This window comes from Polypterus senegalus, chromosome 15 (genome assembly GCF_016835505.1).
Source record: "Polypterus senegalus isolate Bchr_013 chromosome 15, ASM1683550v1, whole genome shotgun sequence".
NCBI lineage: Eukaryota > Metazoa > Chordata > Cladistia > Polypteriformes > Polypteridae > Polypterus > Polypterus senegalus.
Genome location: NC_053168.1, coordinates 80188263 through 80207351, shown reverse-complemented (window position 1 = coordinate 80207351; position 19089 = coordinate 80188263). Strand labels below are relative to the sequence as shown.

At 40.0% G+C, this 19089-nt stretch overlaps 1 protein-coding gene across 2 annotated transcripts in view; it reads left to right on the top strand.

The window, feature by feature from the left end:
• Positions 1 to 8194, top strand: part of si:dkey-256h2.1 (uncharacterized protein LOC337520 homolog) — a 354044-nt gene extending 345850 nt beyond the window's left edge. For both annotated transcript variants that reach the window (XM_039736958.1, XM_039736959.1), the window contains exon 12: positions 8060 to 8194. In XM_039736958.1, the coding sequence (XP_039592892.1) occupies positions 8060 to 8179 (120 nt within the window). In that variant the 3' untranslated portion in view covers positions 8180 to 8194. The remainder of the gene's footprint in view (positions 1 to 8059) is intronic.
• The last annotated feature ends 10895 nt before the right edge of the window (positions 8195 to 19089 follow it).

Genomic DNA, 19089 nt, shown 5'->3' with positions numbered 1-19089 from the left:
GTGTGTTTTGTGGTGGTGTATGAGTAGGTTAGTCAAGGATTATTTCAACTAGGGTATGGGGCGGCAGGGAATTTATGATAGGCCAGGTTTATAACTATACATGGAGGAACAAATAACAGTGTAGAAATAAAAATGCATAGTAATGTAAATTCTAACCCAAGTTTAAAAGCAAAAGTATAATGAGTAACACATTAAAAATAGCTTGCCCTAATGCTAGAAGTATCAAAAATAAAACAAGTGAGTTGGAGCTGTATGTAGAGGAACAGAATTATAATATTATAGCAATAACAGAAACCCAGCTAAATAACACAGGTGGGGATGAGAGTAACATAGAGGGATACAGTTTTTTAGGAAGCATAGACAGAACAGAAAAGGAGGTGGGGTTGCTGTTTATGTCAAAGACAATTTAAATGCAAGCATTCTTCAGCTGGACGATAAGCCCCATCTTAGTGAGGATACGTGGCTTCATCTGAAAAGTATTAGGGAAAGAGGCCGTATTTTAAGAGGGTGTTATAGACTGCCCAAAACAAGTTGTAATTTCAATTAACATTTTTTGGTAATATTAAAAAGGCAAGTTTACAGGGGGTATTATAGTCATCGGGGACTTTAACTACCTAAATATTAACTAGGATTACCTTGAAAACAGCAAAGCACAAGAGCAGTAGTTTTTAGAAATAATCAGTGACTGTTTTTTAACACAGTATGTTAAAGCACCGACATGAGAAGAAGTGTGGATTAGTGTGGATTTCATATTTTGTAATAATTAGGACAGAATTGAGGGTGTAGAGATGATTGAATCACTAGGGTCCATAATATAATACAATTCTCAGTGTGTTGGAAGAGTGTGGATGCAAAGACTAAAACTATTAACTTTAACTTTGCTAGGGCAAATTTTGAATAGATGTGGCAAAGTCTTTAGGAGGATAGACTGGGATAAGCTTTTAAGCGTGGAGACAGTTGAGGAGCAGTGAAACAGGTTTAAAAATGTTCTATGTATAATGCAGGACAGATACATATCAAAATTTGGAATTAGTAGGAAATTTTAAAAACTCCACTGTGGGTTAATAAAGAGTTAAAAAAGAAGCTGCAAAGGAAAAAAAAACAGCTGTATAAGGCATATAAAACAAATAACTCCAATGTGAATTGTACTGCATAAGAGAACATGAGGGCAACCATTAAGAAGGATAATAGGGAAGCTAAAAGGCAGTTAGAGGGGAATATTGTTGATAAAGTGAAAGATGACCCAAAAAGATTCTTTAGTGATAAAAGAATAGTCAAGGAGTAGGTGAAGTGTATCAAGAATAGTAAAGGAGAATTCAAAAATACAGACAGTGAAATGACAAATGCTCTAAATCTGAATTTTAGGTCTTTACATGTGAGGAAATGGATAATCTCCCAGTGGTAAAAGGGACTACTAAGGAGGTACTGTGTGATTTGGAAATTGTAGAGGGAGAAGTACTTAAACGGGCTGAAATCAAACATATCACCAGGACCAAATATTATTTACCCTCAAGTTCTTAAGGAGGTTAGCAAGTACGTACATAAATCCTTGACACATATTTTAGGAAGTCTCAGTGCACTGAGGAGATTCTAAAGGACTGGAATATGGCAAATATCATCCCATTATATAAAAAGGGTGACCAGGCAGATTCATGCAACTATAGGCCAGTAAGCTGAACGTGTAATACAGGTAAATTAATGGAAGGAATTATTATGGATAAGATTGAAAAAACACATGGCAAGAACAGGAATTTTACAGAACTGTCAACATGAGCTCAGAAGAGCAAGGTCATGTTTTACTAACATGCTGGAATTTGATGAGGAAGCAACAAAAGGTTATGATCAAAGTGGAGCATATATTATTATTTATTTTGACTTTCAGAAAGTATTTGTTAAGGTGCCACATGAGGGGTTGGCCATCAAACTAGAAGAAGTGGGAATTCAGAGTATGGTGTGTAGATGGGTACAGAATTGGCAGAGCATTATGGTGTAAGGAATGCTATCAGAATTGGCTGATGTTAAGAGTGGTTTTCCACAGGGGTCAATGCTAGGGCTGCTGCTATTTTTGATATATATAAATGATTTGGACATGAATATAGGTAACAAGCTGGTTAATTTTGCAGGTGATACCAAACTAGGCGGATAGGCAGTTAATCTAGAATCAGTTGAATTATTACAGAGGGACTTGGACAGCATATAGGCTTGGGCAGATTTGTAGTAGATTTTGCGTCAGCAAATGTAAAATATTGGATGAGGGAATTAAAAATTTTAGGTTTGAATACACAATGGGAAGTCTGAAAATTGAATGTACACCTGAAGAGATGGATTTAGGAGTTGTGGACTCAACACTATCAATGGCCAAACAGTGTTCATGAACCATTAAGGAGGCTAACAGAATGTTAGGATATATAGCACAGTGTGTAGAGTACAAGTTCATGGAGGTTATGTTTAAGATTTATGACACACTGGTGAAGCCGTATCTGGAGTACTGCATATAGAAGAGCAATTAGGCTGCTTCCAGGGCTACAGGGGATGAATTATGAGGAAAGATTAAAAGAAGCTTAACCTGTTCAGTTTTCATCACTGGACCAAGACTGTTAGTTTAAAATGAGTTCATCAAGAACACGGGGCCACAGTTGGAAACTTGTTAAGGGTACATTTCACAGAAATATTAGGAAGTTGTTGTTTACACAGAGTGCCATAGACACATGGAATAAGCTACCAGGTAGTGTGGTAGACAGTAGGACTTTAGGTTCTTTCAAAACTAAACTTGATCTTATTTTAGAAGAATTAAATGGATAGGACTGGTGAGCTTTGTTCGGCTGAACGGCATGTTCTCATCTAGATTGTTCTAATGTTCTAATTTTCAAATGTGTAACTACTTTTTTTTTTTAATTTGAAGTATGGAATTTTCAGCTTTCTAATTTTTATTCCTTACTGCATCAAACTACATTACTGCTTTGACATTAAAAATAATTAATTTCAATTCCTGTAGGTGGTATGCTCACGAAAAAAAAACGAGTACCCTGAATTAAAGTTATCACATGACATTCAATCACATATGCGTTAAAAGTCTTTTATAGTTAAGCATTTACTTTGAAACAGTAAATAGTTTTGGCACATTTCTAATAAACCACAAAATCTGTTTTTGAATGGTTATTTTTGTCGGTGTATCAATTATCCCATCCCCTGGTCGCTCAGTTACGACTTCAAATATCCAGAGTCTGAAACTAAGCAAAGGTGCCATTGCATGGAGCATCACAAAGAATCACTGCAAGAAATAGAAAGACCTGATTTCAAAAATATTACTTTTTTTATATATAAAGCTTTAAGTTACTCAGACTTTACTTATTCATCTTATCATTACATATAATCCAGAGCACACATACAATCTCAAGGAGGTCATGCTTTTAGTTACAATGTCCCGAAGCAGTGGAATGATTTGCCTGTACTTGTATTAGAAATTCCCCTTCAGTGTCAGCTTTTAAATCCAGACTGAAGACTCACTGCTTTATTCTTGCATAGCTGCTTGTTAGTCATTTATACAAAAATGACAGCATTGCAATTGACTGTTAATGATGCTTCAAGATTCTGTTTTTCTTCTTTTTATCCTGCTGTGGTTCTTGACGCTATTTCTATACTTTAAAGCTGTTTTCCTGTCCATGGAAAGATAGCAGAGACAGTGGGACTCTTGAAATCCCAGGAATCAATTAAAGAATGAAAGTACTTTTGTTTTCTTATTACAATGCCAAATGCAAACTTAATTGAGGTTAGGGATACTTTTACTTTTGCAGAAGAAAATTACAAAACATAAGGCCCTGTTACGTAGATACAAGAAAATCGCCCAACGCACAATAACTGAAAACCAACGTTGTCATAAGTGCTGTAAGAATGTCGCTATATAGCGCCCGACCTGATACAGATTGGATACGGGCAGCACGTGTAAAATAAACTATTTATTTTCTTCCCCTGTAGGCGCAAGTCTTCCCCGTGTCCCACAGGCAATACACAGTCCCAAGCACACTAAATCACACCAAGCACTTTCTTCTTTCCTCACCACCACTCCTCCCAGGCAACCTTGTCCTCCTCCACCCGACTCTGGCTCCAGAGTGGTGGTCGCTGGCTCCCTTTTATTGGGTACCTGGAAGTGCTCCAGGTGCTTGATGGGCGACATCCGCCTGCACTTCCAGGTAAGGTGAAACCAGTGCCCAAAAGGGACCAGCAGCTCCTGCTGCAGCAGCCCCTGGCAGCGCCTGCAGAACTCCACAGAGCTGCACAGAACTCCAACCCCCATGCAGCCCTGGGGGAGTTCGAGGCACCACTGCAACCCAGGGAGGCTGCCATCTAGCGTCCAGGGGGAGATACTGGGTTTCCCACTCTTGTCCCCCTGGCAGATGTGGTGAAGGGGCGTCCTGGCCAGGCATGGACCCTGGCCATCCGTTACAGTGCACACACTCAACAAAAGTACAAAGACGAATAATTACCTTTAACAGTACACAGAATAAAATGTAGCATTCAGTGGCATCCACAGAAGTAACAGAATTGAAAATTATTATAGGTCTAGGAATAAAACAGTTCTTAAATGTGTTGCTGTTTATCTTTGGGAGTCTAAATATGTAGCTTGATGGCAACAACTGAAATTCAGGAAAAAAGAGGATGGTGTCTGTCTGACAGAATACTAACCTGTTTGTGATACAGCTCAGTGACAGAGGGCTGCTGCAAACCAATTAATTTTACTGATACATTTTACAATGTTGTTAAAGTAATGTATATTTTTAATGTTGAGGTTGGCAAACAGATCCAATGAAAGACAGTATAAAAAAGTGTTATTATGGTTTTGTCTACTTTAAAACAATTAGTTTCCTAAGATAGAAAAGCTGTGCCTGCCCCATCTTACAAATTTGTTTCATGTTAAAATCAAAGTTTAGCTTGTTGTCAATGATTGTCCCTAGATATTTGTAGTGCTCCACCATGTCCACTATCTCCCTTTTAATTAGTGCTGGGAAAGTGAGAGGAGGGGAACACGTGAAGTCTACAATAATGTCCTTTGTTTTAGAGAAATTTAGCCGTAAAAAGGAACAATCGCACCATTGAACAAAATCATCAACAACAGGTCCATCGTTGTACCTTGTAGGAGACTTGCAATAACAGAGTTGTCTGCAAATTTCAGGATATGTCTGGCCTTGATTGAGCTCCTGCAGTCATTTGTGTAGAAGAGGAAACAAACAGTAGTCTCGAGGATCCTATAGATGTGTTAATGTTATCAGAAAAAAACATCATTAACTTTATTAATATTAATAGTTTTTATTATTGATTTGAAAAGTCCAGAATCCACCCCACCAAGTTAGAGTCCAAACAAAACTAATCAATCAGTCTGTCAATTAAAATGTGAGGTTGGATTGTATTAAAAACTGACAAGAAATCTATAAAAGCAATCTTGAATGTTTTTTTACTCCTTCCAAGAGTTCATACAGTAAATTCAGAAGTGTTGCCCTGCATCCTCCACTCCTTCCTTTGCTCTCTAAGCAATTTGTTAAAGGTCCAGATAAGCCTCCATTTTCTTAAGTAGCTGTCTCTTAATTAACCTTTAAAAGGATCTCCTGATATGAGATGATATGGCCAGTGGTCAGAAGTCACTTAATGCTTTGGGGTGTGAAATTTTTGCTACTGGAAAAACATTGTTTTCAGAGTCTGGGCACCCGCTCTAAATCAGGAGACCGCTCCGATAAAGAGTTTAATGTTGGAGAGAGTTGTTGTACACAGGAGTGAATCAGATGTCAACTTATACTGTCTGGCCCTTAGTTTTGTTTTTCTAGTTTAATTTGTTGAAGGATCCTTCTGATGACATTCTGGTCAAAGAAGGGCTGACTCCTGATTCAAGTCCTGAGTCTTGTAGGAAAGGAAAATGAATTTTAACTTCCCACCTAGGGAGAGTCACAATAATAGGGGAAGGAAGAGTGATTTAATTAGTTACTGGTCTTGCCTTTGGTAATACCAGTAATTAATCAAATAATTCAGTAAAGCTCCTACTTTATTTTCCTTACCTTCCTCTGTTGTAGGAATTGGGTCTTCAGCCTTTAGACTTCTGTCCAGGTAACTGAAGCACACTTTTTTTTAAGAAAGAGAAGAATGCAATTTATTGATAAAAAGGATTATAGATAACTGCAATCAGGCAGACTAGACAGTGTGGGGAACAGCCTGGACACAGACAGGTAGACATGTTGGTTTCTCCACACACACGTTTATTTACAGTTCTATAATACAATAAAGTGCACACTCCCAGCGCCACAGCACCAATCACCCATTTCAGTCCTGGCCAACACAATGCCTTTCAGTCTTCAGACCGCCTCCACTCCTCTCCTCCGAGCTTCGTCCACTTCTACCCGACTCTCACTCTTGAATGGAGGGAGGCGGCCCCTTTTATGCAGGGCCTGAGGAGCCTCCTCTGACACACCCCCGTGTGGAAGAAGCACCAGCTGTGTAGCCGGAAACCCTCTGGGTGTCCCTGCTCCTCTTCCCCCCCAGCACTTCCTGGTGTGGCGGAAGTGCTGGGGTCCAGGGCTCTTCAGGCACCGGGGCGCCCCCTGGCGGTGATCACGGGCCCCTATAGGGTTAAGCTTCCAAGCTCTGCACCCGTGGCCCCCAGTGCAACCAGGGCGGTCGCCCTCTCATGGTGTGAAGGAGGCATAAGCCCTCCTCCAGTCCTCCTGGGCGTCCCGGCTGGGTACCACCCCCAGCCGTCCACCACAACAGACAAACATATAACACAGAAGGACTGGTTGTTTACAGATTATTTGGTGTTCTAATTTATCTTGGCACAGACAAATCATTTTACAATACCAAGTCTCTAAAGATAATGTTCTGTGTTGTGTGGAATTGTTGCTTTGTTGGTGCACTGGGTTCAAGTGGAGGGTTCTTCTTGCGTTGGAATGCGCACTTTCTCTTTGCTGCATGATCCTTCATTTGTGGTATTCTGTGATGCTGCCTTCTTTCTTGCTTTCTGTTGTACTGTCTGTAATTTCATAGGCAAGAGCATTGCTCTTTTTAGCATAAGAGTTTAGGTGCTGGAGTTCCCTTCATTGTTTCTTCTTAACCTTTTCAGACTACTGGCACACAGCTTTGACTTGGCAGACTGGATCTCAGCTTTCTGGTCAACAAAAATCGGCTTCAGAGAGAGATTGTAGAAGATCATTTAAGGAGTGCGAGAGCAGAATGCTCCCATTAGAGTTTCCTTAGAGTGCCCACAGAATTCTCCTGGGAGTTCAGTTAGAGCGTCAGAATGAGTGTCCCTGGGTGTGTGTGTGGAGCTAGTTTTTAAGAAAGGTGAAACCTGCCATGATTGGATTAAAGTCACTTCCAGTTACAAAATCAGGCCCTGCTCATAGGCAAGTTATTCTGTCCATCCCAGTTGTCAGTCTTTGAATTAAAGGTCTTTGTGCTTGTGTGAGTCTATTTTGTGTCTTCTGACTTAAGAACTTTGCAGAGGGGCCTCTGAAGAGATGTCAGTTACACCTTGTTTATCAGATGAATTACACCGACTGAATTACACTGACTTCTTGAACCGTTCCATGGCCTCTCTTATTTATGTATCTGTATATCTTAGGCAGTGTGACACATATACAGTACATATCATATACTGGATTGCCTACTGTCTAATGTTTGGAAGGAAGAGTGTCATCATCTTCATAGGATATCTCTCTCTCTCTCTCTCTCACACTCTCTCAGATTTCCTTAGGAAGACCACATCTGAGGCACCCAGTAAATATATAGGAGTAAATGTTCAATGGCAGTGCCTTTCTTTCCACATTAGTAACTCTACTTACAAATGTCATTCTCTTATTTAGGGCCCATCTGGGCAACCTTAAATACCATAATTAATAGTGTGAGATGAAATAACCCAAATGATACATTTGATAACACCATTGCAAGGCTATATTTTGGAATCAAGTAATTTATACTGTATTTATAGTAAATTATTAATGTATTCACTTTCTAACCTGCTTTCAACATTCACATTTTTTGTTTGTGTAATTTATATTCATTTTGTTTTCACTTGCAGGTTGACATGATGGGAGATAATACTATTCTTTACTTTGGGTGGTACAATGGCACGGACCCTAATCCTACAAAAGAACCTGGCTACATCATAATGTACTCATATCTGGTCTTTTATAAATAAACTGTTGAAAAATGATCATTTTTGGTTTATAATTAATTAATTTTGAGTATAAGAATATATTGTGCTACTTGATAATATTCACTTTAATAATATAGTTAATGATATTTTTAGGTATTTGTGCTTAAGAAATGATTGTGGTCATTCTAATCTGTTTAAGAGACATTTCTTAATTTTATTCCTAAATTGGATTTTTTTTTTAATAAGACTGTTCAAATTTGTTTTAAGTTGGTTTTTGATTACATTTTTTTTCACTGTGTATTGTTGCAAACCTGATATTTTAGACATTTGGTTTTTTTTGGGGTTGCAGAATTCATTTCTGGCATTTATTTTTGGTTTGAAAAATAATTATTGTAGCTGAAAATAATTAATATCTTTTCTAACGCAGTTTTGTTTTCCTGCCATTTTTAAATATAGTTGCCAGAGAGCTGCTATGTGTAACGACCAAAAAGCATTTCCTGGTGATTCTTGCGTACATACAAAAGAAGGCTGAAAATGTGCTGATGCAACTTTCCAAGCAAACATTTGGATGTATAAAAGTAAACTTGATGGAGGAACGTGTGTTTATTTATGGCACATCTGACCCATAGGTATACAACATTTCAGAGAAACTGGGAAATGACAACACCCTTGATCAAGTAGGGAAATGTAGGCAAGCCAGCTATAAATGACAACTTGCATGCATGATAATTCATATCAATGAGCTGCTGTTATAATGTCTGTTGATATAAACAACATTTTGATCAAATGTAATGAATATGATGTACAAACTGGATAACTTTTTTGTTTTCTTCATCAGTTTAGACTGCCTGTTGTCACTTCTCAGGGAACTGGCTGACCTGTTAGAAATGTCTCAGTCGAGCTTCTTTCCGTTCTGTACTGGAAGCCGTTAACCGACTGACAAAGTGCTACATCTAGTTTTCCATATGGTAAGGTACATATACATATAACAATGTATATTTTATACAGACGAGGCAGAACATTATTTTGCCACATAGCACTCAGTTTACAGTAGTTTGCCTTCCACAGCACACAATGTAAGCACCAACATAGTCCCTTGCCCACCAGTCCTCCCGCCTCCCGACTTAGGCGCTGACTTCTGGCGACTGGCCCTTTTTTATAGGACTCCTGGGGCCCAGCAACCTGAAAGTGCTGCCAAATAGGGCCCTGTAAATGGCCATGCTCCTCCTGGGCCCCAACAGGGTTGAGTTTTTATGCCCCCGCTAGAAACCAAGGGGGCTGCCCTCTGTCAGTCCGGGGGAGAAACGGTCTTGAAAATACTCAGTGTGTCCCAGCCAAATAAAGGCCGTCCACCACAGTTGTTACATAACATAAAAAGGCAATGTGCACCAGCGTCCAGTTTTTCTAGTGTAATCAGAGCACCTTACTGCACTCATATTGCAATAAAAGCAACTAGCGAGAATGAAGCTGCTTTTGTTAACCATAAGCAGTTACATTCTATTAACATGCAAGTTATCTGTGGTGTTGAGATGAGACTGGCAATCACCATGACTTCTCTGGCATAATGTTGCATAAAACGGCATTTCCAATTACAGATACCATTTGCAGATCGAAATCAGAGAGCATAGATGTGCTTCTTCCTCCTTCATACTCTACCAGTGACTGCAATCCTCTTTGTCTTCAGAGATCTCACCTTTTTTTAATTTTATTTCAGACATGGTGCAGCTGGAGCTAACAGTGTTTACAGCAGCAGTACCATTCAAAATATTTGTGCCTGCGGCTGACATTCACACTTTGGTCTCCAAATAAATTTTCTTTGCATGTCTCTAATTTAGAAACAAGAACTTCTGTATTGCACTACTGGAGTCATGTAGGAGACTGCTTTACCAGCCAATAAAAGTCACAGCATTCTGATTGCATATGTATGAGGTTGACTAGCATGGTTCATACTGTATATGATTGTTTCAGAGTCAAACCGGCTGGGGTTTGAGGTGCGATTATGAATGCACATTTACAAGTAGTGGTGATCAGCAAATTTTGCGAAAGCGTTATTCGCAGCAAATTTGCTACATTTGCGTTCACTCTTGTTCATTGAATGTTGGTTTACAAGGCCTGGGTGACATCCCTCCACAGCTATAACAGCAAACATTGGATGGGGCTGCCCCCAGGTATGTAATGCTGATCTTTTGCATTACAGACTGGTTACGAAGCTTGAGCATCTCTCACTACGTCCTTTCTTCTTTGACCTGATTGCATAGTGGTTGACACTATGAAGATCACACAATGACACTCACAGTATCGCTAGTCTACTGGCTGACACAGTGCAGATTTAAACACTAGCAGAAACTTGGGGTTAGCAGATAAAACTCATGAAGATATAAACAGAACATGCAGATTGCAAGGAAACCAAAGGTGCTAAGGCATCTGGTGTACTACTATAGCATCAGTAGTCATGCCAGTTTTTTACATCTATACTAATAAAAGGGAAAGCCCTCACTGACTCACTCACTCACTGACTGACTCACTCACTCATCACTAATTCTCCAACTTCCCGTGTAGGTAGAAGGCTGAAATTTGACAGGCTCATTCATTACAGGTTACTTACAAAAGCTGGGCAGGTTTCATTTCGAAATTCTACGCATAATGGTCATAACTGGAACCTATTTTTCTCCATATACTGTGATGGACGTTAGCTCGATGGACGTGGGGGGCGGAGCTGCATGTGACATCATCACGCCTCCCACGTAATCACGTGAACTGACTGTGACCGCAGTACATGGAAAAGAAGGAAGAGCTCCCAAAGCGCTGAAGAAAAATGCTGAATACTTTATTCGCGAGATACAAGTTTAATGAGAAGACACGAGGTATAAACGAGACTTTGGATCACTTTGTAACGGAGTTAAAATTGCTGTAGCGAGAAACTTTTAAGTGCCGGGTCTTAGCTAACATTAAATAAAGCCGTGGACATCGCAATATCACACAAGAGAGCAGCTCACGTGAACTGACTGAACGCAGTACGAGTGATCACTTCCATGCATCAAACCTGTTCAAAAAACGCATTACACAATTGACAAGGTGGGAAAAGAATATGCTCCGAGCTGAGCTCCACAGCTAACGCAGTCTTGTGGAAACAACTTCGTCACACTGCCACCAAATACTCACAGAAAAATCCACAAGTTAATACACACGCTGTCTCTAGCGTTTCTCCACACTCAATGTATTCCTCGCATCCCCATTATACCCTCTGATCTCCCATTTCAATTCAGATGCCTCCAATTTCCAGTAAGGCTCTGCTTCGCGATGACAAGTAATAAGTCTCGGGGACAGACCCAACAAAAGGTTGCCATTGATTTCAGGCAAGATTGCTTTTCTCCTGGACAACTATATGTTGCATTCTCAAGAGTGAGCTCGTGCAGCTTCGTCATACTACAACAGAGTGCTGAACTGACAACGTGATATATAAAGAGAACTATAATAATCATAATAAACGAACAATAAAACAGCGGAGAACCCGTGGATTAAATAAAAAGGCTGCTTCCTTGGCAAAGCAAGGAAAGAGGATGGCTTTATATGTCGTTCGTTTATAAAACAGTGGAGAAGCTGTGTAAAGGCTGCTTCACAAAAAACCAGCGGAGCGCCTTATATGAGCAGGCAGTCAGCTAAAGAAGGGAATCAATAAATATCTCTAATCGTGATAAACGAACAAAAAATAGCGTACAAGCCGCAGATTAAATAAAGGAAATGGGTACCTGAACAGTACAGTGAGTCTCGAATAGCTACACAATAACTATAAGAATCGTAATAAACGAACAATAAAACAGTATAGAACCGCGAAGCAAGGAGAAACGATGGCCTTATATGGTGTTCGTTTATAAAGCAGCGGAGAAGCTGTGTGAAGGCAGCTACACAAAAAAACAACAAAGCGCCACACTCTGAATGTATTCCTCGCATCACCGTTATAACCCCTGATCTCCCATTTCAATTCAAATGCCTCACATTTCCAGTAAGGCTCTGCTTCGCGATGACAATTAATAGGTCTCAGGGACACACGCCACAAAAGGTTGCCATTGATTTGAGGCAACATTGCTTTTCTCCTGGACAAAATTATACGTTGCATTCTCAAAAGTAATCTCAGTGCACAGCTTGGTCATATTACAACCGGACTGCTGAACTGACAACGTGGTATATGTGGGGATTTTGCTATATACAGTATATATATGTAGATATATATGTATGTATGTATGTGTATTGTGGCCCCGGCCGGGACGCCCAGGAGGACGTGAGGAGGGCTTGTGCCTCCTCCAGACCGCGAGGGGGCGTCCGTCCTGGTTCTGTTGGGGGCCACAGGTTGAGGGCATGGAAGCCCTACCCGGTAGGGGCCGTGGTCACCGCCAGGCGGAGCCCCGATGCCGGTTTATCCCGTGTGGTCCTCGGCAGGGGCTGGAGCCCGGCCGGGACGCGTTAGAGGACCAGAGGAGGGCGTGTGCCTCCTCCAGACCGAGTGGGGGCGTCCGTCCTGGTTATGCAGGGGGCCTCGGGTGAAGGGCTTGGAAGCCCAGCCCTGTAGGGACCCGTGGCCACCGCCAGGCGGCGCCCCAGTGCCTCATTATCCCAGGGGCCCGGCACTTCCGCCACACCAGGAAGTGCCGGGGAAGACGACAGGGGACACCCGGACGGCTTCCGGGTGCGCAGCCGGCACTTCCGCCACACGGGGTGTGTCCGCGGGAGATTGCCGGAAGCAGCTGGAGCCCATCCGGTTCCTATAAAAGGGGCCGCCTCCCTCCAGTCATTGAGAAGAGTCGGGTGGAAGAGTGGCAACGTCTGGAGGAGGAAGGAGGCGGTGGGAAGAAAAGAGAAAGAGAGTGTGAGAGAAAAGAGAAGGCATTGGAGTGGCCTGGACTGAGGGATATTGGGGGTTGGTGAGCAGAGTTGTATAAAAGAATGGAGAATAAACCAGTGACTGTGGGTGACATTCACGTGTCTGCCTGTCTGTGTCCGGGGAGAGGTTCACAGTATATATATATATATATATATATATATATATATATATATATATATATATATATGTAGATCTGTATATATATGTATATATGTGTCTGTATGTGTATATATATGTTGATATGTGTATATGTAGGTATGTATATGTATATATGTTTATATGTGTGTGTGTCTGTGTGTGTATATATATATATATATATATATATATATGACAGCAACACTCATAACAGTGACAAAACAATTACATTGACAATCATGTTAAGTTATTTTTAAAATTTTTCCTTTTCTTTTTCATAACTTCTTTAACACACTACTTCTCCACTGCGAAGCGCGGGTATTTTGCTAGTTTTCAATAAAAACAAATGGTATAAAATTTCATAAGTCATAAAGGCACATTAGTACTGTGTATAGTAAGCTTAACGGGTAACTCAATAATGCAGGCTCTCAAATTTTATTTTTATGATACCTATACAGCATAAATAACAAGTTATCTCTGCTTGTCACAAAATGTGCATGTCGATCTTCAAGTTCCACATCAATACAGTATAAGAGAAGAAGGTGCATGCCCTATGCATGAGTAATTAGCCATGTGGAGAATGAAAGCAAACCTTGAAAGAGCATGAAACCCCTCCCCGCCAAACATAAGAGACTCTAAGAATAATAATAACGAAAATGTAACACTATTCACAAGACATTATTATCTTATTGGTAGAAGAAAAAGTGCAAAGCTTCAGCACAGACAGCGTGACTTCAAAAAATAGAATGAACCAGCAGCTTCAATCATGACATGCCACTTTGAATTTTCTGCTTTTAACTCTTTCAGGGCTGTTTTTTCCTCTTCTCCCAGCATTGAATATTTTTCCAGAAAACTCAGTTTTCTGAAAAGCACACAAAGTAATAGTTTTTCACATAAATCAACACAAGACTTCTGTTGATGCATGCATTGTTCCACAGCATTGGGCGTGCAGTGGGGAGTGATGGCAGCAAGTGGCAAGCTGCTCCCATTCTGTTTTCTGAATAGCACTCAAAGCAAAACTTTCTGACATAAATCAATATAAAATGACCTATGTATTTTTCCGACTGTTGACTACAATTTCAGCATTACCGCTTTGTTTTCATGAAATATACAGTTGCGTATCTCTCACCGTGCTCTTTCTTCTTTGATCTAAACGGAGGCATGGTGGTGCAGTGGTTGGCACTGCTGCCACATAGCTCATTTTGCCTTTTTGGCCACAATAAGTGTTCTAGTATAGTTGCTAGTAGTTTCCCTAGCCCTCAGTGACACTTTAAAGATGATTGCACCATTATAATCCAGTCAAATCTAGTTCAGTTAGTCCATCCCCATTCACTTCAATGCATATCTCCAAGTTCGGCGATATTATGAACACTTCCATGATTTCTCTGAACTCAAGGCAAAGTGAACACTGTGGAGTTTGCTCATTATTCAAATAAAAAAATCAATTCAAAAATCTTGTCATTATAGCAATGAGACATTGTACAACCAAATTTAGGTGCAATTTTCCAGTGCAAAAAATAAAATAAAAACAAAACACAATTACTAAGTTAAGTTAAAACTAAACTAAAAAGGGAATAAAAAAAGTACCAAAATAGTCCATGACAGCAGAACGATGTTTTCCACTCATACATGCGTCATATTGCACTTGTCCCATATCCAGTGTTAATTTAGAGCTGTATTGTAAACATGAGAGTGTATTGTATTGTAAACATGAAGGTGCACCAGGTCAGACTGACCACTTAACAGCATTCAGCATGGTGATGGCTGAAGGACATAGTCTTTATGGATCTGAAACATCTGCCTGAAGGCAGGTGTTCAAACAATGCATGTCCTGGGTGTGATGGGTCCTGAAGAATTTTCTTGAAGTTCCTGAGACAATAAGAACTACAGTGGTGTGAAAAACTATTTGCCCCCTTCCTGATTTCTTATTCTTTTGCATGTTTGTCACACAAAATGTTTCTGATCATCAAACACATTTAACCATTAGTCAAATATAACACAAGTAAACACAAAATGCAGTTTTTAAATGATGGTGTTTATTATTTAGGGAGAAAAAAAAATCCAAACCTACATGGCCCTGTGTGAAAAAGTAATTGCCCCTTGTTAAAAAATAACCTAACTGTGGTGTATCACACCTGAGTTCAATTTCCGTAGCCACCCCCAGGCCTGATTACTGCCACACCTGTTTCAATCAAGAAATCACTTAAATAGGAGCTGCCTGACACAGAGAAGTAGACCAAAAGCACCTCAAAAGCTAGACATCATGCCAAGATCCAAAGAAATTCAGGAACAAATGAGAACAGAAGTAATTGAGATCTATCAGTCTGGTAAAGGTTATAAAGCCATTTCTAAAGCTTTGGGACTCCAGCGAACCACAGTGAAAGCCATTATCCACAAATGGCAAAAACATGGAACAGTGGTGAACCTTCCCAGGAGTGGCCAGCCGACCAAAATTACCCCAAGAGCGCAGAGACGACTCATCCGAGAGGTCACAAAAGACCCCAGGACAACATCTAAAGAACTGCAGGCCTCACTTGCCTCAATTAAAGTCAGTGTTCACAACTCCACCATAAGAAAGAGACTGGGCAAAAACAGCCTGCATGGCAGATTTCCAAGACGCAAACCACTGTTAAGCAAAAAGAACATTAGGGCTCATCTCAATTTTGCTAAGAAACATCTCAATGATTGCCAAGACTTTTGGGAAAATACCTTGTGGACTGAGGAGACAAAAGTTTTTGAAAGGCAAATGTCCCGTTACATCTGGCGTAAAAGGAACACAGCATTTCAGAAAAAGAACATCATACCAACAGTAAAATATAGTGAGATGCTATGGCATGACCTTAAAAAGGTGGTTCATGCTAGAAAACCCTCAAATAAAGCTGAATTACAACAATTCTGCAAAGATGAGTGGGCCAAAATTCCTCCAGAGCGCTGTAAAAGACTCTTTGCAAGTTATCGCAAATGCTTGATTGCAGTTATTGCTGCTAAGGGTGGCCCAACCAGTTATTAGGTTCAGGGGGCAATTACTTTTTCACACAGGGCCATGTAGGTTTGGATTTTTTTTCTCCCTAAATAATAAAAACCATCATTTAAAAACTGCATTTTGTGTTTACTTGTGTTATATTTGACTAATGGTTAAATGTGTTTGATGATTAGAAACATTTTGTGCGACAAACATGCAAAAGAATAAGAAATCAGGAAGGGGGAAAATAGTTTTTCACACCACTGTATGTAGTTCTTCTAGTGAGGGGAGAAGACAGCCGACTATCCGTTGGGCGACCTTAATGACCCTGTGGAGCTCTTTCCTCTGTGCTATTGTGCAGCTGGAGAACCACGCACAGAGACAGCACATCAGGATGCTCTCTGCTGTGCAGCGGTAAAGTTTCTCAGGTATGTTGTTCTTCCTGAACACCCTCAGGAAGTAGAGTATCTTTTGTGCCTTTTTCACTACCTCAGCAGTGGGTGTTCCCTAGGTCAAGTCCTCCCTAATGGTGACTCCCAAGAAGCGGAAGTCTGAGACCCTCTCCACACAGACCCCGTTGATGATAAGTGGCTAGATGTTGTCTGCCTTCTTCCTGAAGTCCACAATGAGCTCCTTGGTCTTGGCCATATTTAGGAGCAAGTTGTTATTCCTACACCATGTTGTCAGCCACTCCACCTCATCCCTGTAGACGGACTCATCTTCCTCAGAAATGAGCCCTACTACCGTGGTATCATCAGTGAACTTGGTGTTACTGTGGTGGGCAGGAATGCAATCATGGGTGTATAGGATATAGAGCAGGGGGCTCAGCACACAGCCATGTGGGGAGCCAGTGCTGAGGCTGATGGGTGTGGAGAAGTAGGGGCCCACTCTAACCCTCTGAGTGCAATTACTCAGGAAGACCTTGATCCAAAGGCAGGTGGAGTGTGGAAGTCATATGTCTGACAGTTTGGTCACCAGTCTGTGGGGTAAGATGGTATTAAAGGCAGAGCTGAAGTCTATGAAGAGCAGCCGTGCGTAGCTCCCCTGCTGCTCCAGATGGGACAGAACAGCATGGAGAACAGTGGCCACAGTGTCCTCCGTAGACCTGTTTGCTCTGACGGCAAACTGGTGCAGATCAAGCATGAGAGGAATGAATGACATGATGTGGTTCCTGATGAGCTTCTCGAAGCACTTCATAACCACAGGGCTCAGTGCAAGATGTTTGTAATTTATAAACAGTAAAGTGCATAAAAGTGTGCATATGCCAGGTTTTATAAATTTGATTTTTTGTTGTGGTGCATGAATTTTTCTCTTTTCTGGTGTATGCAGATTTTCATATTTAAAATTGCAAAATGTTTTATAAATAAGGCTCATGGTTATCTGAGAATTGAGATTCTCCAAAAAACTTTATGTGTATTCCATTTTTTGTTAGTTTCATTGACAAAGTTATTCTGTGGTTACACTAGGCCATTTGGTTTGATTTTCAAAATTTACAATCACACATATACCTGTCCTAAGTCTAGTGTAGTTTTTAAGTTTTAGTTTTTTTTTCAGTACCTAATATGTTTATAAGAGAAAATCGATGATCCCATTGATTGAATATAATACAGTATTTATATAATTTTTTTTTTTTTGCCCAGCACCAGCTTAACAGGGTGGAGCTTTATGCTAGATTAAGCTTCTAAGGCGCTGTGGTCATTATGGCTGCCGTTACCTGACAGGGCTGTAAAAGACTCCTGCTCGCTCATTTCTGTGACATTAGGTAGCACTGCTGTTATGCTTTCCTGCCCCCTTTTTGGTACTTGCAGATACATTTTATATTGTATTTTGGTGCTTGTCTCAACTGAAGATCTTTTTGTTTTGTTTCTAGTTTGTATTTAGCTGTTTCAGTCATTGCTTTCTAGACATTATGCATTTCAGTATTGTGCCCATCTCTCTCAGATCTTTTGTGTTTGGTTTCTTCTGCTTCTGATCCTTGTTCTTCTTACTTGTTTTTCTGTTTTGACTCCTTTTTAATCATTTATTTTTGTCTTTAATACCTTTTGACTTATCCTCCATTAATTTTGCCTAACTTTGTAATTGACTAAGTTTGTATTATCATTATTCATTTGCTATGTCTTGTTTTATAGTTGTATTTATTTAATTATCCTTGAAGCCTTGTTTTTGTTGGATTGATGTAATCAATTAAATAAATAATGGTTGCTTATTTTAAGCAGTTTTCTTTGGGTGAGTTTGGGAGGTTTCTTGTTTGTGCTGGCATCAGTCAACATAAATCTTGATTAATTTAAATATAAAAATATGAAATAGTGGTATTACTTGATGTTTTACTACTTAAACATATGCTTAACATTTAGTAGTTAATTTATCCCTAGACATACATTTGTGTTTGGCGGGAATGGTTACTTGCTAAGTTTGCCCTCTTAGGCTGCTTACTTTTAACCTATTTTCATAATTTCATTCTTTTCAACACCAACAAAGAATGATCAAATTTAACGCTTACCACTCTTTAGGTACTGATGTCATTCTATGCAAAATGCAGTCTGACATAGAAAATGCTTTACACAGAGTCGAATGCCTGCGAAAATACAATCATGGCTTCTTTCTTTGAAGATATGAAGAAATCTGTTTCAAAGCAACTCATCACCATGAGGGACTCCCTGCAAATGAGTTTTCAAGAAAACAAAAACAAGCCCTTTTCTGATACTAGTGAAGTTAAAAAGGAGCAGAAAACAAAATTACAAAAAAAAATACATTTAGGTTTACATCTAGAGCTGATATGCCAATATGCATCTGATGCTGCTAAGATAACCATGTCTTCAATCAGCCCTTTAATGTAACAAACAAATTATGAAAACAGATGGACATCAAATTCTTCTTAAAAAATAAATATATACTGCTCAAAAAAATTAAAGGAACACTTTTTAATCAGAGTATAGCATCAAGTCAATGAAACTTCTCGGATATTGATCTGGTCAG